Below are 26,527 nucleotides of genomic sequence, written 5' to 3' on the forward strand. Positions count from 1 at the left end.
GTGTGTATTAGGGGTGTGGGGGTTTTGGCTAATCTAATAACTAGATGGACGATAATGATAATGCTATCTTATAATAATGCGAACTTTGGTGTCTGTGTGTAATTAGCCCTGAAAGTAAATATATGACAGGCTTGTGAGTAATAAGAGGAGGAGAATGAGGTGGCCTCACAATTTGAAATAATTAGAAGTAGGTACCACAGCAAAATAACTCCCCATTTCTACAAGAAGTGAACACACCCACACTACACTGAAGGGGCCTGATTCTCATTTACACTTAGGCCGCTAATACCATTCTGACAGTGTAAAGAGATCTTGAAGTAGGAATAAATTACAGTTACACCCACTCCGATGGCCTCTTACACGGCCAGAGCAGTGAGTACGGAGACCTTAGAGCTTGTCTGCATGGAGAATTAATGGGAAGGTTAGTACAAAATAGCCAGGGTATGAATTCAATAGCTATTTCCCACTAACTCCCCACTTTTTTTGCCATTTAGGTTAATCTGCTTCCGGAGGGGACAAACCTAAACTGCACAAAGGAACTTAATGCAGAATAAGTGTCCACATGGGATGCTAATGTGGAGTACCTATTCCCCTCTAAAAGCAGCAAAGAATCCTGTGGCAACTTATAGACTAACAGACGTTTTGGAGCATCCGACGAAGTGGGTATTCACCCACGAAAGCTCATGTTCCAAAACGTCTGTTAGTCTATAAGGTGCCACAGGATTCTTTGCTGCTTTTACAGATCCAGACTAACACGGCTACCCCTCTGATACTATTCCCCTCTAGCTGTTCTGCACTAGCTAGTCCAGTCCTTTTCCCTGAGTAGACAAGCTCTAAGTGCAAATGAGAATCAGGCTTTTAACAAGCTAAATACTAGTCTGTACAGATGCTGGACTCTCTCCAAAGTGGGTGGGGGAATCTGGGTTCACACACCCCCTCCTTCTGATCTGGTTTGCAGGACAACTCTCTATCAGGAAGAAGGATGGTAGGATTTATTTTTTCATTTATAAGGAAAGCTCTACCAGAATTAAAGCTGCACAATGTGTCCAATGAAAAATATCATTGTTTTTAACTTGTAAATAGCAGATGTTTTCTTCTCTCCATGTTATTCCACAAAGGGGTGGCTTTGCTGTAGATGCTGTGATGGTTTCTTCCGGGAATTTGTGTTGCCACATTGTAGTGACTGCAATCGCAGATCCCTTTAATATACTTTCAGAACGGAGATCATTGTTGGACTCTAAATACCCGCAGCTACTAGTATTTTTAATTGGTGGTTTGCAAAAAGCTGTGTGCGCAAGGGATTTGCCGAAAACTTCCTCACTGTGACTTTCCACCGCTCCAGAAGTGGAAAAAGTAGCATTTGCTACCATAGAAACAACTTCCTTAAAAAATGGAGAATTGCTAGTAAATCCTAACGTTGGCCAATAGGCTCAAATACCAAAGGTCACAAAAGGTGCTGCTCATTCATTTTCCAGTCGCTGTTCTTTAGCTGCTAATTCATATATCTGTGTGTGGTGAGGGTACTGGTTGACACTGAATCTGTGTTGCTGGGTAGGAGCAGAGAATGCTAGTTTGGGATTCTCAAGCATGTATTAATTTGATCAGGTTACATTGTTTTCCACACCATCTGATTGTAGTGCATCTTGTATTACAGATTCCTTCTACAATCAGGTCTATCCATCAGGATAAAATCCTAGCACTTAGACAGCAGACACAGTTCTTGTGGGAGGCTTATTTTTCTTCAGTTGAGAAGATTGTATTGACCACACTAGAGGTGAGTAACAATTCTCAGATATTAGTCAGAGCAGAGATGTTCCTTAATATGTCTGCCACACTCCGTGCTGAGCTGTTGTGTGTGACCTTGGCTTTCATGACATGTGATTGGTCACCTGAAAAACCTTCAGCAGCTTGATAACTTTTCTCCCCTAAGGAAATATTTTCTTCATTATTGGAATCCACATAAGAAAACTGACATAGTGACAAATAGTAGCCATCCGACACATGGAAAAGTTGTCTTGTGCCATCACAGTTTCTCAAGGCTTTATGGCTGATGAATCAGTATTCCTATTATACATAGTGAATGTGATCCTTACTAGAACTCATTTTGGAAAAAATATTATTTAAAAGCCCCTTTTCTCCCATTCCCCCTTAATATTTTGATGCCCTTTCACAGGTCTCTTGTTTTGGAAGTGGCTGCTTCTAAGTCACCTGAGACTTATCAAATGTGTCCATTTCCAAGGGGAGATAGAAGCTGACACACAGAAGAGAGCCCAAATTATGCATAGCAGTCCAGCTGTGGACAGCCAGAGCCCATTGTAGTCCAGCCATTCTTCCTCCTTACCCCAGGGAGGGTTGTGGAGAAGGAGGTATACACTGGTTCTGTACTCACTGCGATCTCTTCTGCAATTGGGGTATCCCCAGCTCCCTTTGTCTCGTTTACAGAATCTGTCCCCAAGTCCCTCAAGTGCAACTTTAGGGCTGAATTGAAACATCTTCAATAATGTGGCCATAGTTGTCAGTTGACTAGGGGATGGTTAGTAACACCTGTAGCTAGGATTTAGGAAGCTACCAGCTGAGAAGCTTGAGCTTAGTAGCAAGGAAGACTCTCAGGATAGAACAGGGAAGGAGCTGCAAGGTTTTAATTTAATGAAAACAAGTCGGGCATGTCAGACCTTTTGTTTTTTGAAGCCAGGATAAGCAATCTCACAGAACCACTTCTATGTAGAGAAGGCAAATTGACAATAATTCTGTTCAGTGGAAAATAACATGCATGCTCAGGTGTTCATTCCAGGGTCCAACAATCCTTAGAAAAGCCTGAATTGTTTCCTTTCAGAAAGAGAGAAAATAAAAAGGTTGTTTTTGATTTAGGTGTCGGAAGTTGGTAAGATCAGATGCGCCCTCTGCTTAAAATTTGATGTGGGGGAGTAAATCGTATAGTTGGAGTGGGAATGGATTTATTCTGGTAGTTACTTTCAGTCTCTAACTATAATGCTGTAGTACTGCAATATCTTGATGATCCTACATATCATTTAGTCACCTCCTGTCTGAACTACAGCAATGCGATATGCCTGGGCATGAAGCCATCAGCCCTTAGGAAATTTCAAAGGGTATAGAATGCTGCAGCATGTCTCCTCAGCAACACGGGCTACCATGAGCACATCAGACCTGTCCCCTGCTCTGTACACTGGCTTCCTGTAGAATATCAACTCAAGTTCAAAGTCTTGAAGGTCTTATCTTCAGGATGTTCAATGGTCTCTGCCCCACATATTGTCACCAAAACCCTTGGTGAATAACTGCATGGCTCTGGAGTGCCATGGACCTTTGTGCCTTGAGGGCAAAGCTTGGCTGTGCAGATGACAGCTTTCTCTGGGCGCCAAACTGACACTATGGAGGTTCAGGGGAGGACTATCGCAAAACTCCTCATCTTCTGCTCCAAGTGCAAGGGGCACTTCTTCAACCTCCCTTCTCCAATAGCAACACAGAGCAGCGTAGAAATTTAAGAAACAGAAACCAGCCCTACACAGCTTACACAGTTCTCCCCTGGGAACAGGAGAAATGAGAGAGAATGAACCACATGTGACAGACATTTAGTGCACTACTGGAAGGCACCCAGACACTACAGCTATGAGGTCAATACAAGTACCTGTATACGACAGAATATTTTTGGGAGCTGGGGGCCGAAATATTGTGCCAGCAACATATTCCATGTAGACAGGACAGATCCAGCCGGAGTACCTAACCTCCTCATTATAAAACTGCCTGTGTTCCATAATCACCAGAGAGCCTCTAAAGCCGGTGCTGGTATTTAGAAATCTCTGCAATACATTTAGCAAATTACCGTATGCTTTTTGTATTTTAATTGGTTAGCTCTTCATGGATTCCTTTCATCCTTTTCTATTTCCTTTCCTTCGAGTTTTCTTTTCTCCACGCCATTCTTATAAACTGCAAGGATTATTGGCCAGAAGTGCCATAAATTAATCTGCCATCTGTTAAATGTGAGATATTCCACAGGTTGGCTTCCTAGCCTACTGAGTAACAGTATTGGTGAGATTTGTATGCCTCACATGCAATAAAGGTTGCATATGTTGCATGACATCAGAAGTTTGTTTCAAGATGAAACTATTTTTTGCTCTGTGTACATTGAAAGATCATCAAATGTGAGCCGTGTGTTTCCCCTGAAGCGTTGTCAGCTACCAGAGCAGTGGAAAATTGTACAGTCTATGAAAACCTACTCATCATCTAAACCTGCAGACTACTTCTTATCTGTTTATGCATCAGTTCTGAGAAAACCAGGCGGGGCACAAAGGAGCTAGTTCCATCTAGTTCTTCATCAGATGGTAGAAGATGCACATTTTTTAATTTCTCTCTTCATTTTCTAGTTTCTTGCTACATTCAGTGGCATAAATTAAAGGAGGGGAGAAGGCAGTCACTACCCGTCCTCCACCTTCCCACACAAAACACCCCGTGGCTGAAGCATGTAACTTTACATCTATTAACAGAAATATCTAGAGATGCACTTGATAGTGTAACATAACTAACTCTGACCCAGTCTTGAGTCCACTATTCTCATGTGAAAAATGCTGCTAGCTTGACGTTAAGATTGTTCCTGTGCATTTCCCATGTAATCACAAATTTTAGGAAATGACCATTTGGGACAGCCTTCATTCACATGCTGTATCACCCTAATGTCACATTACCCTCATGCCCTTGGAGACTCCTTACCTCTACAACTAACTCAATCAATAGCTCTTCCTACACATGTGGTCTTTGCTTTCAAATTTTGTGTGCATACACTTTGAGTATATAGAATTAGTTTTACCTTCGCAAACATGTAGCACCGTTAATGTTATTCTGTGGACTGTGTTACACAGTAAGTGAGACTAGATCATCTAATGGCCCTTACAAAGATACACATCTTTTTCCCTGCTCCAAAAAGTTGCCCAAATTTATTTCCACGTTGGGTGAAATGGGAACGTCCGGAACCACGCCGTGGTGGACAGCTATCTGTAAAATAGGTATGGGATCTGATGTAATTAGTCACTTTGTCACATAATAACTCAGTTATAAAATAAAGGGGAAAATATCAACCCAGCCTGTTTGGCTTGGAAGTCTGTCTTTGTGTATTTAAAAGTTTTCATTATCTCAAAATAACACCCATCTTTTGTAATTCCATTCTTGACTAATTATTTTATGCAAGTCCTGGGTGGTAAACTCTAGAATGAACTAATCAGGCTTGCAACTGACAAGTGATTTTAGATGGAAAAATATTTCACTTTAAATGCAGAATCTAATGAATTGCAAGATCCCTATGTCCGCCGAAACTAATGAGATAGTTTGAATACTGTTATCCAAGGCCTCAAACTGCTGAGAATGTGCACAAGTGTATAGGTTCGGTATCATCTTTAAAAAAGATTTGTGTCTCGCTGCTTTTAATAAAAAAAAAATGTGTAGTGATTGCAGTCTGCCAGAGTTGCTGAAGATGGCCATTACAACTTATTTACAAATCACTACCTTTCTTATTTTCCAGATTATTCAGGACAGAATATTTAAGCACATATCACGTAACAGTTTAATATGGAACAAACATCCTGGAGGGTTATTTGTATTGCCACAGTATTCCTCATATCTGGGAGATTTTCCTTACTACTATGCTAATCTAGGTGAGTGAATCCTTGCTTCTGGACCTCACACATATTGGGGTATTGTTGATTTCTGGATGGTGTATTGTAAATGGCTCACCAGAAGTATCTATCCAGTGGTATTCTTGTTTAATCCTGTCCTCCAAAACAGCAGCTTTCAACCTTTCCAGACTACTGTACCCCTTTCAGGAGTCTAATTTGTCTTGCGTACCCCAAGTTTCACCTCACCTAAAAACTACTTGCTTAAAAATCAGACATAAAAATACAAAAGTGTCTCAGCCCCTATTACTGAAAAATTGTTTACTTTCTCATTTTACCATATACTTATAAAATAAATCAATTGGAATATAAATATTGTACTTACCTTTCAGTGTATAGTATATACAGCAGTATAAACAAGTCATTGTCTATGAAATTTTAGTTTGTACTGACTTCACTAGTGCTTTTTACATGGCCTGCTGTAAAACTAGGCAAATATCTAGATGAGTTGATTACCCCCTGGAAGACCTCTGTGTACCCCCAGAGGTACACCTACCCCTGGATAAGAACCACTGCTGCAAAACACTGCCCCCTGCTGGATGGAATGTCATTGACTGACCTGCATAAGTACAGGATATCATGTTACCCCTCTAATAGCTGCAGCCTACAGAGAATATTGTAACAAATCCCTGCCCTCCCTGCATTTTCTGGTTATCGTTATGTTGCAGATCAGTAGCTGGCAACTTCATGGCAACACTGGTTTGCATTCGTTGCTTAGCTCTGCTTGACAATACTCAGAGACAACAGAAGTTATTCGCAAATAATTCTCTGAGTTGATAGTCAGTATAGATCCACCCTCCCCACCCTCCAGCCTCGCTTCTTCAGAGTCTCTGTATGGGTTCTGATTGAGTGGGAGGAACTGAGAAGAATTTGATCCCTGGCTCCTTTAGGCAAAGATTGAATGTTGAATTCTGCAAGGGAGCATGCCTGCAGCCTCAACAGTCACTGCTTACCAGGGTTCCAAGTCTGGTGCCAGCACCATAGAGACAAGCTGCTCGGAGAACCACTGTTACACTGTAAAAGGAAAATGTGTATGTTTGAGTTGTTCTGAAAGAAGAACTAAGAGGATTCAACAACACTTCCAGTTAGGGAGGAGAAAAATGACCATGCCACCAAGGTTGTGGGCCTGGGTGAGGTGGAGGAGAATGGTATTTGCAGCAGTAGTGAAGGGAGGAAGCAGGTAGGATCTACCATATGCCACCAGTATATGAGCTGGTGGAAGGATGACTGGAAACATATATCACAGAAACTTGCAGACTCTCAAGTATGGATGGAGGGGAATTGTTCCTCAATGGGCAGGCAGAATAGTTTAGTCATCAACTCAGAGATGATCGTTGAAACTTTGTGTGTGATGAAGTCGCCCTTGGGTAGGATTTAGAGGAAAAAGGAGAGGACAGAGGACGTGACTCTGAGGGATGCTGAAACAGAGGGGAGAAAGAAGCACCATTGGAGATGCTGACGGAGCTATTGGAGAGGCAGGAAGAGAGCACCAAGAAGCCAGCATCTATCAGGCAGTCCAAGGGGGAGGGGGTGATTAGTCATATCAGTGGCAACAGAGAAATCAGAAACCACGAAGATGAGGGAAGAAGCCCTTAGACATGGCCAGGAGAACTTAACTGATGAACTTGGCAAGGGTAGTTTCTGTGGAGCAAAAGGGGAGAAACCCAGATTGCAGGACATCCAGGAGGGAATCCGAGAAAACGATGTAAAAGCAGTGGTTGTAATACAGACAGAGCGTTCAGAGAGCTGGGGAGTTTATGAGAAGGAGTGAACGCTCTTCTAGAGAATCTGGTACTGTAGCGACAGGATCCTGGATGAGATGGTCTGATCCAACATGGCATTTCCTTTGTTCTTAAATGGTCTTTTTTCATCTCTGACTTCTTTGATTTATACTACACAAGGCAGCTTGGTCTATATTCAACTTGCATCCATTTTTCATTTCAGGTCTCAAGCCCCCCTCCAAGTTCACTGCCGTTATCCATGCAGTAACTCCCTTGGTATCCCAGTCTCAGCCTGTGCTGAAACTCCTGGTTGCTGTAGCCAAGTCCCAGTACTGTGCACAGGTGAGCCCTGATGTTTCGCTGTCAATCGCTTTTGAGCCAAAGCCATCACAGAAACAAGCACCCCATTGACTTCAGGACTTGTCAGTCCTCCTTCTTGTTCCCAGTTCCCTGTTTTAAACTTTGATCCTCATTGTCTCTGAGATCGCTATCATCAGAGACCTTAACCAGCATGTGTGGGGAATAAAAACTCTGAACTTTAATAAAAGTGGAAAACGGATGATCAAATCTCTGATGTATTTTGGGAAGAGAGGTAAAATCACAGCTGTGCTTTAAGACTAGAGCATATGTATGATGTAAATAACAAAAGGGTCAATAGGCCTATTGACGGCCTTACCTCCCTTTATCTCAGCAGCATTTGGACTCCTCGCTGCCTGGTGATACTATCTCAAGAAGGCAGTAGACTGCCCTCTGCTTCGAAGAGTCCATGAGTGCTTTAGACTTTATCAGGTGCCCAAGTAAACCAGTGACACCCTTCTGAGTAAGGCTAGATACTCTCTGGTTTTCTGTTCAGATGGTATTTGACTGAGGGCATGTAGGATTTATTGTCAGGGTGGCTGAGTAGCTGGGGGATGTTATTTTTATGCCAACTGGATATTTAATTTGCTCGTGTCACCTTTTTTGAAATGCCTAAACTGAATCCATTTGGTGCTCAGGGTCCTCCAGGCTTGAACTCCGCAGACGTAAGTGTACCCATGTGTGTCTAACACCATAGGTCAATCTTCCTTTCAGATCATTGTTTTATGGAATTGTGATAAACCCCTCCCAGCCAAACACCGCTGGCCTGCCACTCCTGTGCCTGTCATAGTCATCGAAGGGGAGAGCAAGGTAGGTGGAGAGAAAAACAGTCCAAGATTGCAGGTGTGGTGCAGTGGGACTGGGTACTTACTTCTCCAGCTGGCAAATGTTTTATGGTGACCAGGTGGGCGATGCCTCTTCCTTTACTTCTGCCTTTTGTACCAATGTGATTGCAGACTCCTCGTTCTAATGAAGGTTCAGTGCATGAAGTTTGTCCTTTCATCACATGTCAGCTATTGATCAAGGGGGCAGTCAATACTGCGAGTCTGAGAGTGGCAAAAGGGACCCAATTTTCAAATGTGACCACCGAGAGAGGAGGTGCTAATCTTGCATGCCTGTGAGCAGGCAGGAGCATTAAATTAATAATGCACCCAAATGCTAGTCTGAGTGTTCTGACGCAGGATTTGAGGACCCTTCATCTGTGTTCAGATTTGGAAATTAGGCTCCCCGAGAAATTGGCAAGTGTGTTCTCCACCGGCTTGTGAGAAAGAGCTGCTTTTATGGCTTGTATAGCTCTCAGCAAGGACATTAAGGTACTCACAAGGAGAGGGTGGGGAGATATGCACAGCCTGGGGACCCAGTGGGATCCAAACACAGTTGACTGGTCAAGAGAAGACAGCAAAAGGGGAGAGAAAAAATTCTGCCATTGGGCCAGATACTCTGTTGCCCTCCCCTGTGCGTAGTCATTGGCGTGAGTGCAAAGTGGGGGTAAAATGCTGCCAAGTGAGACTAGTGGCATTTTTTGCCTGCTTTGCACTCGTGCCAATGATATACCCAGTGCATTGGCATGGAGTAGAGAATCAGGCCCATTCTTCATCATCTCTCTCTAATGCCAATGCTGGAAGTCAGAGCTGAGGCATCTGAGTTGTGCCAGACTGTGATTTTTATCATCTTTCCTCCCGCCTCCAACCCCCCTCCCCCGCCCCGAATTCACAGTGTGATGTTTTAGCTGCTTTGGCTGTAAAATCCTATTGTGAGTTTTTACACCTTGTCTTCGCTCTTTTCCCCAGTAGGCTTAACAAGAAGAAAGTCAGGGCACCGCTAAGCTGACAGCTAATAGTTCTGCCTTAGTCACTGGACATGTAAACGGGGTCAAGAGAATTGCTGCATGGCTAAGAGAGGCGGCGGCTGCTGCTGCTGCTTGGGGATTTCTGAGCATTGCGAACATTATGGGCTTTTTCCCCCTCTATTTTCATACTTCGTGAATTGCCTGGGGCTGGGAGGCGGGGTATGGGGAGACCACCTGGGCCAATTCTAAGCATATGAAGAAGCTGTTTAATTTACAAACCTATCTCCCAAGTTCCCAAAGGAGTGTTTATAGTGGACAGTCTCTCCTTTCTAATATCACATCACATACCAAATGGCTTTTGAAACAGAAAAGCTGTTTGTTTTCACAAGTCTTGCTGAGCTGCTCAGTGTACTCCAAAGATCTAACAAAGGCCTTACTTTTCATAGTTGGCATTTCTCTAGGGCCTTCTGTCCAAGGATCCCAAAGCACTTGAAGCCTCATAACGCTACTGTGACACAGAGATGCATTATTGCACCCATTTTACAGCTGGCACAACTTGGATACAGATAAAAATGAATGGCTAGTCCAAGCTCACATAGTAGGTGTGTAAAGGAGGCAGGAACAGAACTTTGATTTCCTGACTTCTACTTCTGTTCTTTCACTATAAGAACAGTGTAAGTGTTTAATTGCATGGGATTGTCTTCTTGCCTCCTGACTGAATTATTTTTCTTCATATATTAGTGCCAATTAGAAATCCTCTACGGAAACCAATCTTCTCTCTTTTACTTTCTGTACTGGTTTCCCACTGAACACAGAGCCAAGTTTGAACTCTGTTCTGTTATTGGTAGCCCTTCACCGGAATAACTATGGCTACCTACCAGACTGTCCCTCCCTCCACAGTCAGACCTCACATGACAGCTAAGTTCCACCCGAACAATGACAGTTGTGTAGAAGACCGAGCTTTCACAGGAACTAGCCCAGGACTGTGGAACTCACTTCCACATGAGCTCACTATGTGCTTTCAGAGCTAATTGCAAAACTCATCTCTTCATCCTAGTTTTCATTCGATGATTTCTTCACACACAGTGCGATTCAGTAATGCTTTATTGACATGACAAGCTGTACAAGTATTGCCAAAGTATAATAAAGAGACAGGCCCGGCGGGTATCTGTTAGAGTTAGGCACTGTGACGGGTCAGGCCAGATGGCTACAGAAGAGTGTTAGAAGGCAGATATATTAGTCCCAGATTAAGCAGATCCCTTTTCCCTGGGTAAGGTAACAGGGGCAGTTCCAGAACAAGCAGAAATGTGCTGGAACCAATAGGGCAGGCAGGCTAATTAGGACACCTGGAGCCAATTAAGAATAAACTGCTAGAATCAATTAGGACAGGCTGGCTAATCAGGGCACCTGAGTTAAAAAGGACCTCACTTCAGTTTGTAGTGTACATGCGAGGAGCTGGGAGCAAGAGGCACTAGGAGCTGAGCGTGAGAAGACATATTGCTGGAGGACTGAGGAGTACAGGCATTATCAGACACCAGGAGAAAGGTCCTGTGGTGAGGATAAAGAAGGTGTTGGGAGGAGGCCATGGGGAAGTAGCCCAGGGAGTTGTAGCTGTCACGCAGCTGTACCAGGAGGCACTCTAGACAGCTGCAGTCCAAAGGGCCCTGGGCTGGAACCTGGAGTAGAGGGCAGGCCCAGGTTCCCCCCAAACCTCCCAACTCCTGATCAGACACAGGAGGAATTGACCTGGACTGTGGCTTCTACCAGAGGGGAAGGTCTCTGAGCTGTTTCCTGACCCACATGGTGAATCTCTGAGGCGAGCAAATCCTCCAATAAGCGCAGGACCCACAAGGTAGAGGAGGAACTTTGTCACAGGCGCATACAATACATCCAGTCTCTCTCTCTTTCTCTCTCTCTCACACACACACAATCTATAAACTAATAAAGCAATTGTTCCTACAGGCTGGAAAAGGAGGGGGCAGGAGGAGAGAATGCACATGTAGTGTTCTTATATCCATTTTTCATTACTCAAAAAAAGCGTAGATCCCACTGGTAATGCAGACCAAAAATTACCTAAATAGATTCCCCTTTTTTATTGTCATCTTCTTTTTCCCCCCTCTCGCATCTAATTCCCATTACACTGAAGCATTTCCCAGGTTAGCATAAAAAACGTGGTCTACACACTAATTTTATACCAGTATAATGCCTACTGTGGATGCAGTTATACCTGTATAAAAATGCCTTGTTACCTCTATAGCTTATTCTCCTTCCCATACAGGAATAGCTATACCTGTATAAACACTTTTATACCAGTATAATTGCATCCACACATGGAGGGCTGTACCACTTCAACCATACTATAACTATACAGTTAAATCAGTACAACTTGTGTGTGTAGACAAGGCCTGGGATGCAAGGTGGGGTCATTAGCTTGCCAACAGAATGGCCCTGTCAAAGGTGCAAGGTCTTTCTGAGCACTTCATTTTATATTATTCTCCCACAGTGGAGTGGGAGGTGGGGGTGGCAGAGGGAGAGGGAGAGGGAGAGGGGGAGGTGATGGACAACTCTAACTGCCAGACAGGTGTCAGCCATGAAGAACCCTACATCTGTCTAATTCTCAGCAGATGCACTTATAGTTTGGGCTTTGGAGGAAGGCAGCCTGCTCAAGAGAGACAGATCTGCTCAGAAATTAATTCCTCAGGTACAAGGTATAAGCTGACTGCTGGGCTGATGGAAAATGACAGCCTTTCACCCTTGAGCTGAGAAATCCTTCCTATCAGATAAAGATGTACGATGTGCCACGGATGAAATAAGAATGAAGAGTAAAATAGCATATGCAGAAGGGTTATTTTCCCCTTCTCTTGGAAATAAGTGTCTCAAGTGATTTCCCTCTCCCCTCTCTTTTTGAAAACCACAGGTTATGAGCAGTCGCTTCCTACCTTATGACAACATAGTCACAGATGCTGTGCTAAGCCTTGACGAGGACACCGTGCTTTCAACCACCGAGGTAAGACCCATCCTCTTGAAATCTCTGCGGCTTTTCCAGCCTGATGCGCACCCTTCTTCTTACAACCTCTTTGCCAGAGCGTGTCTTATAATATTTCCCACTCGCACCCCAAGTTTAATGTATTGCATTTGTCTCAAAAATCTTGCCGCCACCTGCCAGCAGGAGAGGATTTTTTCATGGTTAATTGGCATCATTTGCAGGTGGTTCTTCCCCTCTTTATCATTTTAGTAACATAGGTGGATGTGGACAGGTAACAGCAGTCTGTTTTAGCATTATATTTCCACTGTGCTGATCGTGGTTCCTCCCTTTCCCACACATTAGCTTCAACGATGGGACATTATTTCTGCTTCAAAGACAGTATTTCTGCCTGGGTACAAGTGTTTTGATTTTTCTCCTCTACACATGCACTAACTGTATCTCTGTACCATAGAGCTGGAGATACATGATGGTTGAAACATTCCAGCATTTGTGCCTGGAGCAAGATTGCACTAAAAAAAAAAAAAGCGGAGAAAGGAAAGATTCTGTAGAAAACCAATTTTTACAAATGGGATGAGTATTGATTTCTGGAAGCTTGTCCTGAAAACCACAGAGGAGACTAATGACTGTTTATATAGAAGTACAATATATCGGAAATACATTATTAATGGTGGCTATTGAAAAGCTTGGAGACTTGATTTTCTTTTCAGTCTTCTATTCTTTCCCCCCCCTTTCATCACATCCAGAACCATTTCTTTCTCCCCACTTTCCCTCACAGTGCTGCTCTTACTATTGTCAATAGTCCTAGCCCTTTAGATGACGCCATTACGGTTTACGTTAGGGCAGGGATGCCCAAGTTTTGCCAGACTGAGTGCTGCATTGGCAGCTTGCTATAAGCCCTAAGACTACACATAATTTACCTCAGAGAGTCTCCTTGCCAGTGTGGAACTACTAGTCCCATCATTCAGCCCTTCAGCTGATCCATGGGGAGGTCCACTGTAGTCCCCATGTGCTTCACTCTGTGTTGTAGAAGAGGGCAGCATTGGCTCTCAGGCCACACCTGGGCCATTCCTGCCAGAACGGGAAGAACGCCGCTTTGTGAGATAACATGGACAAAATCCAGCGTTCTCCAAGGAAGACTCCTTGCACTGGCCCGCGGCTCAAGACAAGGTGAAATCCTAGCCCTGTTGAAGTCAATGGCAAAACTCTGATTTTGTTTGGGGCCAGGATTTTACCCAGAGTCTCCTGCAAGGTACTACAGCAGCCCACTTTGTTATTCCCATCACTTCCCTCCACCACACACACCCATTTTAGTGGTAATTGCACCTTTTTTGGGTTACGCAAAGCAAATAATGTGCAACAGTTTTTCACTGAGTTTGGCCCCTTTTTATGTTAAAGAGGTGGCAGAATTTTAATGTTTGCTTGTTTTGTGAAACGATTTGTTAATTTCTTCGCAGCATTTTCACTGCTCTGAATAATTTGCTGCAAATATTCAAAATAATGTGTGTGTCTGTGTGTTAGCGCCATATGTCAGTTGGGCCTCCGTCCTGCAATGGGAAATATGTAGGCAGGCCACAGAGCCTAGGTAGAGCCCCATTCACTTCAGTGGGACTGCACGTGGGGGCAGAAGTTTACTGCCTGGTTTTCTTTTCGGGATCGGGGCCTTGATATTGCTTCTGTTCCCTGATTGGATGGCTTATGTAAATAAACCTAAACTGCATTTCAAACGTAGTTGAATTGTTGAGTTCAGAATTCCCTTTCAGCTAACATTTGTACTTAAAATCCACTTTTCCCAAGCTTTCATCCTAGGGAAAGCAAACAAAAAATTCACAAGCACGGTCAAGCTGACATTGCAAGTGTGAATGAATAATCACCAGACACGTTTTCCACTCTTTGCTCAGCTCTAGTGTTAATAAAGGTTTCTCATTCTTAATGAAATGAAGCCTAATTTCTATTGTTTTCATTTCCAAGGGTAGCAGCCCAAAAGTGCTGCTTGGAGGGATATTTATATGGGAAGCAATTAGAAATCAGTATGGGTTGGAAATGATACAGGGATTGAAGTGACTGGTTGCTTTTCCCGCTGATCAGCTGAGTGATAATGCTGCTTAAATTATCTAGGACGAGGCGTGTTTTAAGGGGATAAACTGTGGCTCGTCTTCTCCTAGGGAGCTCAGCTTGTTTTAAAGCTTCTTTCCATTACAAGGACAGATATTTAAATAATACATGAGTGAGGACATTAGCTGGGTTACTATTAGTAGTAGGTATTTATAGATGTAGATGGTTTAGTCTTATTTTTCTTAACCTGAGATTCTCAAACTCATCTAAAGAAAACAGATGTCTGGTTTTACAGGAAAGGTCCTTAAGGTCAACTTTAGTTCTTTGATGTGTTAGTTCAGATCTCATCCAAATCATTATCACAAGAATTAACGACTTTAGCTGCACTGGCTTTCCATTTGGTTCAAGTTCCTTCAAACAACTCGAAATAATAGAATATGCCTCTAACTGCATGTTCCAATACGTTTGTGACTCTTCTCTTTCACACACCAATTTGTAAATGAAAAAGCTCTGGCAATAATTACAAGGAAATGTAACTATTCTAACAGAAGTGTTACTGTATTAAAGCTGAAATATGTGTGACTCCTTAACACCACAAACCTGAAACTCTGGTCGTGTTTTGTTGAAAGGTTCATTGGGACGTTTTTTGAGCAAAGTTTTGTCAGAGTCTAGGTTGAACTTCAGGCATCAGTGCGAATTAATGGTTTTAGTGTGGAATTGAGGTGTGGCTCTCAGTAGCTTTACATGCTTTTGGCCCGGGTATTTATAGTTGGCTTTTGCTCCCTTTCTTCTTCTTCTTGATGGGCTTCCTGACCTCCTGCAACCCTTTTTTTTTTTTTTTTTTTTTGGTGCTCAGAGGCTGGAATATTTAAAGAGAAATTAGCAGTGTTGCCAGCGCTCACTATTTTATCATGAGGCTGCTGATAAAGTATTTTTCATAAGGCCCCAGCTCCTGGAGTCATGTTAACCACATGAGAATCTCATCTATTTTTAGTAAGTTTTTGCCCCTCCTGGCTGCAAAGAGAAACTTAAAAACATGACCCAACTATATCCTAAAAGCAGAAAAACCAGAAGGAAAATAGATAGAACCACATATTTATTTTTAAAAAATGATTTTTGAGTGAGTCTCATTGTTTTTGGAGGACCTGATGTATGATTTTAAAATGCTTCGGGTTGATAACGTTGAATTTGTGCACAGAGTATAGTTGAGATGCTCAAAGGTGCAGGATGAGGGGATATGCCATGGCATAGAACAGGGTGGCCAAGCTGTGGCTCATGAACTGCATGCGGCTCTTTTACAGTTAAAGTGCAGTTCCTGAAGCCCTCCATGCCCTCTCCATTCTCGGCCTACCAGATTGTTTGGGGGAGCTTGAGGCTTCTGCCCTGCAGCAGCATGGTGGGGCTAGGAGTTGGAATAATTTTTATAGTGGGGGTGCTGAGAGTCATTAAACCAAACTGTAAACCCTGTATATAACTGAAACCACTTCAACTCCTAGTTCCAGCACTTATGGCAGCAGGGAAGGGGGTCTTAGGGCTGAAGCCTCCCACAGGTCTGAAGCCCCGAGACCTCCCCCCGCCCCAGACTTTGCAGGGCAGAAGCCCCTAACCCCAACACCTTGCGGCAGGGCTGAAGCCCCGAGCCCTGGCAGTGGCACCCCGGCTCTCGAACTTCTGAAGATTGTCACATGCGGCTCGGAGGGTCAGTAAGTTTGACCATTCCTGGCATAGAAGTATAAGTGCGCGCACACACGATTCTATTTGAAAAGGTTTGAATTGTAAAGGGCATATCTGCAAAATGTTAATGTAATGCTGCAGTGCTCAAGACTTCCTTTAACAGAAAAAATTAAAATGTGCATAATTATAGGGCAAAATGTCAAGCAATCGCTTTAATTTACTGATGAATACACCGAATTAATGTTTTGCAACAGTTCCAAGCTTTTGAATTATGAATTAGTGGCAAGATAATATTTTGTTTTGTTGACAATTACTGAAACAGTTTGATTATTCATTTGGCATGTGTCTTTGCCTGCAGGTGGATTTTGCCTTTACAGTATGGCAGAGTTTTCCGGAGAGGATTGTAGGGTACCCTGCTCGCAGTCACTTTTGGGATAATACTAAGGAGAGATGGGGCTATACATCCAAATGGACTAATGACTATTCCATGGTCTTGACAGGAGCTGCTATTTACCACAAGTAAGAAAGCAAAGCATCTTTGTCTTTATTATTATTTCATTTTATTTATTTATTTATTAATTTGTTGATTTATTTTATTAAAGGTGGTGAACAAATTGTTCCTGACCAAAAGGAGGAATGAAAATCTTATCATTCCCTCCCCCCAATAAAGGAACTCTTGTCTCCCCTCCAGAAAAAAGGGGGGTGGGGGAATCCTATTGGAAACGAAGGTAGAGATTGGATGAAGCTCTCCTCTGTTTATAGGGTAATGATTTAAATTCCCAGTTTGACTCTGAGGATCTGGTAATCATAACTGTGTTCCCTGGATCTCTTTTGAAGTCACTTGTATTTTGAGGCAGTCTAACTGCTCTTTTTAACATCAGGAATTATGCACTTCAAAGAAGCCCCAAATTTATTAAACTCTTGGGCCAAATGGCCTATAGTGCAGAGGAGTGAAGGTTGCTGCCAGACTGACTATGGGTTTGTGGTAGCTGACTGCCATGCCCGGTAGAGCTGTTAACTCTTCCAGCCACTCTTGAATCTTTAGTGCAGTGACCCCTTGAAGTTCGGGCACAGTATAATGGAGAGAATTCACATTATTACCACTTCAGTAGAGCAAGGGTAGATAGGAGGCCTCTCTTAGCCTTTAATGAAGTCAAATTTATACTGCTGTATCTGATCCACTCCCCACAAAGGAGGAAGTAGGCACTGGTTAAAGAGGGATCTAGTTTTATTTAGGTCCACAAAAGAATCATCTGAACTGCACTTGTGAAGGCCTTATTAGGCCATATTCCATTTTCTCTCCAACTTTTCTTGCTCCCACATGCTCTTCCTCACAGTTACCCACCTTGGCTACGACAATGCACGTGGGCTAGTCCGAATTCTAGTCTTGCATTATCTTGCTCAAGATTTAAAGTCAACCCTATCTCTCTCTCATTAATTGTGAAAGGCCCAGTGGAGTTTTTAATTTTTGTATCCCTAATAGCTTAGCTCATCGTATCATCCTGCTTTTTCCTCCCCACTTTTGTGGTTTGATGAGGCAACAAAGGACCCATGATGTGTCCATGGGTACACTGTGAGTTAGGGCCTCAACTGGGATTGAAATCCTGTGGCATCCGTATGCCCCAGTAAGGCAAAGACTTGCATTAATGCCCCTGTTGTTGGCTTTCTAGATATTATCACTACCTGTACACTCATTACCTGCCTGCCAGCCTGAAGAATATGGTGGACCAACTGGCCAATTGTGAGGACATTCTAATGAATTTTTTGGTGTCTGCTGTGACAAAACTGCCTCCAATCAAAGTAACACAGAAAAAACAGTATAAGGAGACCATGATGGGGCAGGTATGTGTTTAGAGCATGTTTGATCTGTTGAGTCATCTTGGTAAAATCACTTTTCGCTTCCAAACCAGACACGTTTTGTAGGAGACCTCTGGGCTGAATGAAATTCTGCTCAATTTTTCATGATTTCTTGTTTGATAAAATCATAAATGGAGCTGGGAACATTTTTAATGAACCAAAGGAAAATCCCACAATAGAGATGGTAAATATCTGCCTGTGGAATGCAACGTCCTCTCCCTCATTTTCCCATATTGTTTTATTTATTCATGGTGATGTAAAACTCATGCAATGGATTCCATGACAGCTGAATTTCATTTAAGAGAATTTTCTAATGCAAGCCTGTTGTGCCGTTCTAAAAGTGTTTTTTTTAATGATTATTAATGAATGTAATGTACAGAGCAATCTCTATGTTATTTAAAAATAATATCGCATTCTCAATGTGACTGGAGCAGTGTTCTTAAACTGGGTCACAACAGATGTAATTTGTTGTTTTCAAATGTTTATTTCAAGTTGCTTCGTTAAGGAGGTAAGGAAGAACCATCCACATGCTGTTATATTTGTCTCACTGCTGACACAATATGATCAATAGCCTCTGTAGTTCCTAAGCAAATTATTTATTTTAGAATTCGTTTTCACAGTGAGCAGATTTGCCTTTTCCAGCTACTAGTTAAGGATCCTGCCCTCTGAAAAGAATACCTTTTATAACTCAGAAACTTTGCAAGCATGGCGTTCTATTGTTCTTGCCTTGCATAAGTGAGTCATGGGAGTAGGGGACACAGAGTGCCCCCTGCATATCTGTGCAGGAGGCAGCCCATGGCCAGTGCTGCCACTGTGTTGGAGGGAAGAAAGGAGACCAGTATTGCACACCAAAGAGAAAGATGGGAGTTGGATGAGGGCATAACCATGGCTCCAATTGATAGTACTAACAATTCAGTGCTCTGATGCCACAGACACTACTGGTTGGTGTGCTCACTGAAGCACCCAGAAGAGGGCCTGACATGGCCAAAATGCCTCCATCTGCACCATTCAGAAGGTACCTCCTGCTATCCACAGAGCTGTACTTTGGCTCTTCAGTTCAGACTACACACAGGCTTGCCTTTGCAGGAGATGGTGATGTAAGTGAAAAATGAACTACAGTTGTCTTCCTAAAACAAACTGAATGGTCCATGTTCATAATCCCTTGAAAAGACAAATAAAAAATTAACATAACAGAACCTTAAGGTTGTGACACCAATTAATAGTCATATGGAAATTCAATGCTAATGGCTGGATGTCTTCTATAATCCTCCAGCACACTTTTCCTAGCCTGCCCTGTTGTGATTACGTATAATCAAGTGTCTGGGATTAGTACACATTATAATCTACTGTTGGAGTTAAACTGGCCAGTTTTCCTGACTCTATCACTGTTTTAACATTTAATGAACACACTTTGAGTTTCTGCTGTTTAAAAAAAATTGCAGGACAAACAAAAGTAAAGTGTCATGCAAACATATGAGAGATGGCACAAAATAGATTTTAATGGCACTTTCTGAGCACTTACAGTCTGTTTCAAAGAATTGTTTTGGATTGAGTGGGTTCCTACATACAGTGAGGTGCAATATTTTCCAAATAGAGAATAACAACTCCTTCAAAGCTTTTAGGGCCTGATTTTTCAGAGGTGCTGAGTACCCATAGCTGCTATGGACCTTAATGGGAGTTGTGAATGAACCTCAGAACCTCTGAAAATAAGGTTGTTAGTATTTTAGGTAAATATGAAATGTGGCTTTCATACTAATTTTGAAAAGTGCTAAATTATTAGCGTGACCTGATGGAATGTAATCACTTCTGTGATTTCAGTTTATTTTCTCTACTTCTCTATCAACGTGTATTGTGCTGGCTCCATCCACCATGCTGTGCTGTCTGTGCACCTGCAATGCCCATTTATTTGTAGGCAATATTCTAAAGCCCTGATCATGCTGACACTTACACACCTGAGTGAGTTTTTGCATAAAGAAGTTCCACTGGACTCATGAACTCAGTGGAATTACTCATGCATATGGGATGCAGGACTGGGCCCTCAAAATTAATTTTTAACCTGACACCTATAATGGTGTTACAGTGTTCATTTCTTAGGGCTCGGTCCTGTGAGATGCTCAAATTCTCCACTCAAATTGACTCCGTCAACTCCCAGAATTAGGCGTTTTATGGCCTCCTCCAACTCTCATAGACCTCAGTGGTACCTGAGCCATTAATTTGGGGGCCCTTGGGCCATTTTGAAGCTCTTACGTGAGCACTCTGGCTAGTCAAGCTGCCATGTGTGTCCACTGATGACATGTGTTAGAATATAACTTGAGGGTTGCAGAATTAGCTCTGACATTTGCACCCCCAGTGGCTTGGCCTTTTGCGGGGGAGTAATGTTTTATTATCCACTATGAAAAATAATCTGGGAATTGGGTTGAAATAGAGAGATTCTAGAATAATGCCTTGACGTAGTTCAGGGGATTTATCCCGAGGTATTTCTGTTCTAAACAAGCCTAATGATCATCATAAACCAAAAGACTTTTAAAAGTCACAGAGGCGAAGGCATGCCCTGCTTATCATGTTGACCAATATTGTTTCATTATTTCCTTGTACTCCCTCATCTGTCTATCTCCATCTGTTGTCTCTTGCCTTACACTTAGACTGTAAGCCCCTTGGGGCAGAGGCTGTCTTTCTCTTCTGTTTGTACAGCACCTGGCACAGTGGGTCCTGGTCCATGACTCAGGCTCCTAGACACCACTGTAATACAAATAATAAGTTGTCCAGCTGTTACTAAGGTCAGAATTTGATCCATGTGGCTTGAAATATAACTACCAAATATGTATTTCTTACCAAATTTCAGCCCTATGTTGAAGTTTTGGAGCCAGGTGATGAGGTGCTAAGATCACCTCACAGCACAGCCATGGCTTGACCTAGTCTCCTGCCATTTACACAGCGTTGTTGACACAATGACTTAGCATTTCCTTTCTCTCCATTCAGACTTCCAGGGCTTCCCGCTGGGCTGACCCAGATCATTTTGCCCAGCGGCAGAGCTGCATGAACACTTTCGCCAGCTGGTTTGGCTATATGCCGCTGATCCATTCTCAGATGAGGCTTGACCCTGTCCTCTTTAAAGATCAGGTCTCCATCCTGAGGAAGAAATATCGAGACATTGAACGACTTTGAGGAGCCCTGCTGAGGGGCCTGAACTGTTCTCCATGCCCAGTGCAGATCCACGGACACTTGGAGCCAGACTGTAACGAGGACAAAAACACATGCAAGTGGAAAGCAGAGTTTTGTGGCTCCAAGGAATCATTGTGCTGGACTGCTTCAAACCACCTCACAGGCTTCTGTCGTTCAAGACTAGGTTGTGTACAGTTTCATTATGGAACATTAAATAATTATTTTTGAAATGATTGCTATGCAGGTTAAAACTTTTTTAATGATCAAAAAAACCCACAACTATTAAAAACAGAGTTCTTTCTTTAATCAAAATGGTGTTGGGTGTGAATATTTCCAAGTTGCCATTCCTTCCTTACAAGCATTCGAAGCTGCCATTGCTTTCTTACAAGCGTTTTACTATCATTGCAGGGAAAACTGAATGAAAATTGCAAAATTAAAAGTTCAGCTCTCACAGGTAGAAAATACAGCAGTTTCAAAAAAAATCAAGCACAAACAGGACAGAAATTGAACACTGTTTCACTTAATGCCTTTTTTGGTTTTAGTTTTTTAATTTTCTCTTTCACTGCTCAAGTCAATGACAGTAAATGTATCAACCATTCTACTGCACAGAGGGAAAGCTGAAGAATGTCCATTTAGTGAAGCATAATTAAGATCCTTCTGTTTAGGGAACAAAGACAATTAAACCCTATTTCTTTAAATGGGGAAGAAAGATTGAGGCCTAGGAAAGATTTGTCTGGTTTGCACAAAGAACAAAACAGGATGGAAGTCAAAGAGGAGGAATCCAATGCCTTTTATTGGTGGAGGTTATATTTGAGTTCTGAATGCCTCATAAGAAATCATCCTGACTTCTCTCATCAGGGTGTGGCAGGAGTTTGGAAGTTCTGTTTTAATTATATACCTTTTATGAGTGGAGGATAATATAGCAGCGATAGCTACAGTGGAGGGGGAGGGATAGCTCAGGGATTTGAGCATTGGCCTGCTAAACCCAGGGTTGTGAGTTCAGTCCTTGAGGGGGCCACTTAGGGATCTGGGGCAAAAATGGGTCCTACTAGTGAAGGTAGGGGGCTGGACTCAATGACCTTTCAAGGTCCCTTCCAGTTCTAGGAGATTGGTATATCTCCATTTATTACCTTTTTTTACCTTAGTGATGGATAAGCTACAGTTTGCATGAGTTGCTCTTCTTGTGCACATGGGAATATGTATCATGGTGGCACTAATTATGTCACAATAGTTGAGGGTCTATCAACAGTCCCATTTTAATCTCCTTGTTTTGAAGGGGGATGGGAGGAAGAGCTTGGCTTACAAGGACTTTGCCTGAAACTAGTTGTACTGAGGAAAATCAAATCAGTCTAGGTATTTTGTAGTTGTAAGAGTGAAAGCAAGTAGCCAGATTCCATCCTGGAGTTCTGTTGGTATGGAGTATTTCTAATCAGTGGCAGTAGTTAACTCCAGATTTAACCCACGGTAACTCAAGGTAGAATCTGGCCCAAAGATACATGTGGTAGTTCCAGGTTCTTTTCTGTTTTCCTTATAACTCACAAATGGTTTTCTCATTTCAAACAGAAACATTTCCGTTATTTACGCCATAGTGTGAACTAGTTACGTATGTGTTTAAATTGTGGGAATAAAATAAAAACACTGATTTGAGCTAAAAAGAAGCAATTACTATCTATTGGATAAATAAGCACTTTTATCAATTGTTTTAACTGTCACATGTTTCCGCGACATGTCTCTGGGTATTTGATAACAATAATCACTCGCAAAAAAGTGTGTTAAGTTAACAGCAAGAAGGTGTGACTTTGGCCCCAGATAAAACCACTGCCGAGCATTCCTTACCTCATTCCGTCGTGTCTAGACCAGTGTTTCTCAAATGCGGCTACCAGGGACTTTTCTAGTGGCCACACTCCTGGGTGGTGATTGGAGGAGAGGGGGAGAAAGCGGCGGCCCTTCCCATGGAGCCACCAGCAGGGACTGGGCCTTGTTCCCCTCTGGGGACACAAACACTGGAGGAGCAGGCAGCCAGTGAGTTCCCCACCTTCCTGTGGGGGTGGTGGGATCAGGCTTCAGCCTTGGGGTGGTGAGCAGCAGGCTCCAGGCGTGGGGCTGCATGCTTCATCTCCGGCCTGTGGTCCATCCCCGGGCCCCATTTCCCTGGTGCAGGGCACAAAGCTCTATCCCCCAAGCTCTGCCACAACAGGCTCCAGCCTCGGCCCTTGGCTGTGCAGCAGTAGGCTCCGGCCCTGGGCTCACCCCCCATTGCCCCGGCCCCTGCTGCCTCTGCCAGTCCCCCACCCATTCCCCTTATTGCCCCTGGCCCACTTGCCTCCCTATCCACCTCCCCTGGCTTGCTGGTGCTGAGTAAGTCTGCTGTGAAAAGCGATACTTGTATGTTTGTTAATATCACTTTTCACAGCAGATTTAGCAGCTATCTGGGAGGCTGTGCAAAGTGATATTAATATGCTAGCATCACTTTTCACTGCAGCAGACTTACTAGCCAGCAACTCTCTTTAAAAAAGCAACCAAAAAAGCAAAAGAAACAACAACAAAAGACAAGAACGTGCAAAGCACCTTATTAGTGTTTCAGGTCTGTTTAGATCCAGTAAAGGATGGAGACAACTGTGTGCTATTTTTATCTGCAAAAAAAAAAAAAAACCACCAGCACAAATAAATTACAATGATTTGGACACATATATGTGCATATTTATTTGTCTTTTCCTAAAGTTAATTAAATATTTTAGGAAAAATTGTCAGAGCAGCTACCAGCAAGAGTTGGTGGCCGCACTCTGAGGCCATCAAAAAAATTGTTGTGAGAACACTTGGTCTAGACAGTTGATACAGGGGATGGAGAGAGTATGCTCTCGAAGCCAGAGAAAGAGTGAAGGTGGTTGGGTCAGAGTTACTGGGTTCTAGTCCTAACTCAGCCACTGATTCCGCATGTGGCTTTGGTCAGATCACTTAATCCCTGTGTGTCTCAGTTTACCCTGCTGTAAAATTGACATAGTAATGTTTATCTCCCAGAGGGGTGATGAAGTTTGTTTAATGTTTGTAGCAAAACATATAAGCTCCTCAGCAGAAAGATATAGAAGTGCACAATACTATTACTCTTTGTTAGTACATGATCTCCTGTCAGGATATTCCAACCAGTGGCTTTCTTTCCATATGAACCGCAATAACCAAGTACAATACAGTGAGTTAGGGGCAGAGTTCTCAAGTTCCTGGCTGTGTTGTTTAAGTCCGAGCCAAACCCCATACAGGACACTGCCAAGGTCTTTTGAACTGTCCTTACTCTAATTTTTGCAGTTGCCAATTAGGGAGCAAGAGACCAAACTCTGTTGGCCTGATTTTCAAAAGTGCTGATCACCCAACTGCTCCCATTGGGTCTCCTTTCTTGAGGCCTCTTATTTAGGTGCTAAAATATGGCCTATCTTCAAGGCACCCATTTGTGAACATTTTGTCCTGTCGTTCAAATAGTGGACAAGCCCAGCACAGCTCCTAGTTTGTTTGTCTTGTTTGTGGACAAGCACATGGCTGTTTCAGTAGCTCGCTCTGGGAACTAGGTAACGGGCCTCTAGCCAGCAGGAGAAGTGCCTGCGGTTTGGGGGCGGCTAGTTCATTATACAAAAATAATGCCCAGAGTTCTGCTTTTCTTTTATGTAATGTGGTTTCTTGGCAGAAGTAGGTTGGGTTCTTAAGAAAAGGCAGCGGGTATTATCCATTTTTAAAGGGCAGCAGGTGAAATCTTGGGTTAAAACTCTTTGACAGCATCGCTTCAACATTCTTTTACATGTCATTTCCCTGGGTGGCAAAAAGAGAGTAAGGGGGCTGAATCTGAATATCGTTCAAGGCTCTTTCTGTTTACAAATCACTACTTAAAGAAGCAACTATAAAAAGCTGAACTTCAGAACGATTTCGGATAGGTATGAGACACTTTTCTGTATAACATGTTACCAAGGCGTAGCCATCTCTCTAGCAAAGAATGCATCTCACTGCCAACCTTGCCATGGATCTCTCTGCCCATGTATGGCAATTTAGTTCCTCTCTGAGTTTTGAGACTTGGATGCAGATCCAGTTTAGAACTTTATGCATTAGCCACAGTGAAACCTTTATCAGCCAGTGCTCCTGAAGGATGCTAAGCATGTTTCACACCCTCACTTGTCACTATGCTGTACAGAGCTGTGCAGTTTCTGTAGCAAACAAAACCCTCCTTTATTGTGTCCGATGAATGTGTCAGTGTTTTCTTTTTTTCTTAATTCAAATGGTGCTCAAGCAAAAATCTCTCCTTGTTGCTTTCCTCTCTTGTTTTTTCTCTTCTAGGTTGGTTTGTTTGTTAACAGCAGGCTATGTTAGCCTTTACGTTACAGGTACTTGAATGCCTGCTGACTTGAAGGAGTGTTAAGCATGTGGCCTTTAGTAAAGGTTACCAACCTTAATTTCATCAGGGGTGACTTGGATGTATGTGAATAGATCCATGCCATTAAAACAGAATAAAAACAGGGATCAGAGTTTGGGAGAAGTAATGAATTTTTAATTGAATTTATTAAAAAAAAAATCCCTGCTTGGTTGTTGTTTGAATGAGACCCATTGCTGGAGGAGGGTTTCATAATGAGAAAAACGAGTCACAAAAGTAGGGGCAAACTTCCAGGATTAGAGAATGCCTGGCTCCCTCCACAGCGCCTTGGGGCTGGGTGAGATCTTATTTGCTATCCTTCCATTTTTGAAAAACTCTAATTATTACCACAACTTTTTCTAAATGTGAATGTTTAAGCTTTGCAACGATTTCATCATGATGTGCAGCTATTGAGCACTTTGATCTACCTTTCCATTTGAATCCACCCTGGATTTGATCAAGTTGAGATTTCAATTTCTTTTTAGAACCAGGTTTGACAAAGAAATTAATCTTTCACCAATGAGCCCCTCTTTTAAAATAGATCTTTTCCAAAAAACATTTTATGTCAAAAATGGAAGTGATAATTTGACATTGAAACAGTTGTACCAGCATATATTCAGCTGTACATGGATTTCGTCCTTAAAAAACAAAACCCTCTCTTTCTCCTGCTTAAAATGCAACCTACTTGTGTCTGTCTCCCCTACCCAAAACAAAAGAATAGTATGTGGTTGTCATTATAATACATTTTTTGATTGAAATCTATTTGTTAAATCCCCAAATCCAGCATTCTCTTACAGCAAAGAAAGGATGGATTTTTTTTCCAGTCTGGCTTTGCTGTTGGAAACTTCAGCTTTAGCAAGGTGC

At 42.7% G+C, this 26,527-nt stretch overlaps 1 protein-coding gene across 1 annotated transcript in view; it reads left to right on the top strand.

Annotated features, from left to right (window-relative positions):
* EXT1 (exostosin glycosyltransferase 1) overlaps positions 1 to 21,588 on the top strand; it is a 247,821-nt gene extending 226,233 nt beyond the window's left edge. The window contains exons 4-11 of the mRNA XM_045004642.1: positions 1,655 to 1,774; positions 5,528 to 5,660; positions 7,623 to 7,741; positions 8,471 to 8,566; positions 12,463 to 12,552; positions 16,616 to 16,776; positions 17,928 to 18,099; positions 21,094 to 21,588. Coding sequence (XP_044860577.1) covers positions 1,655 to 1,774; positions 5,528 to 5,660; positions 7,623 to 7,741; positions 8,471 to 8,566; positions 12,463 to 12,552; positions 16,616 to 16,776; positions 17,928 to 18,099; positions 21,094 to 21,279 — 1,077 coding nt within the window. The 3' untranslated portion in view covers positions 21,280 to 21,588. The remainder of the gene's footprint in view (positions 1 to 1,654; positions 1,775 to 5,527; positions 5,661 to 7,622; positions 7,742 to 8,470; positions 8,567 to 12,462; positions 12,553 to 16,615; positions 16,777 to 17,927; positions 18,100 to 21,093) is intronic.
* Positions 21,589 to 26,527: the final 4,939 nt, after the last annotated feature.

This window comes from Mauremys mutica, chromosome 2 (genome assembly GCF_020497125.1).
Source record: "Mauremys mutica isolate MM-2020 ecotype Southern chromosome 2, ASM2049712v1, whole genome shotgun sequence".
Classification (NCBI taxonomy): Eukaryota; Metazoa; Chordata; order Testudines; family Geoemydidae; genus Mauremys; species Mauremys mutica.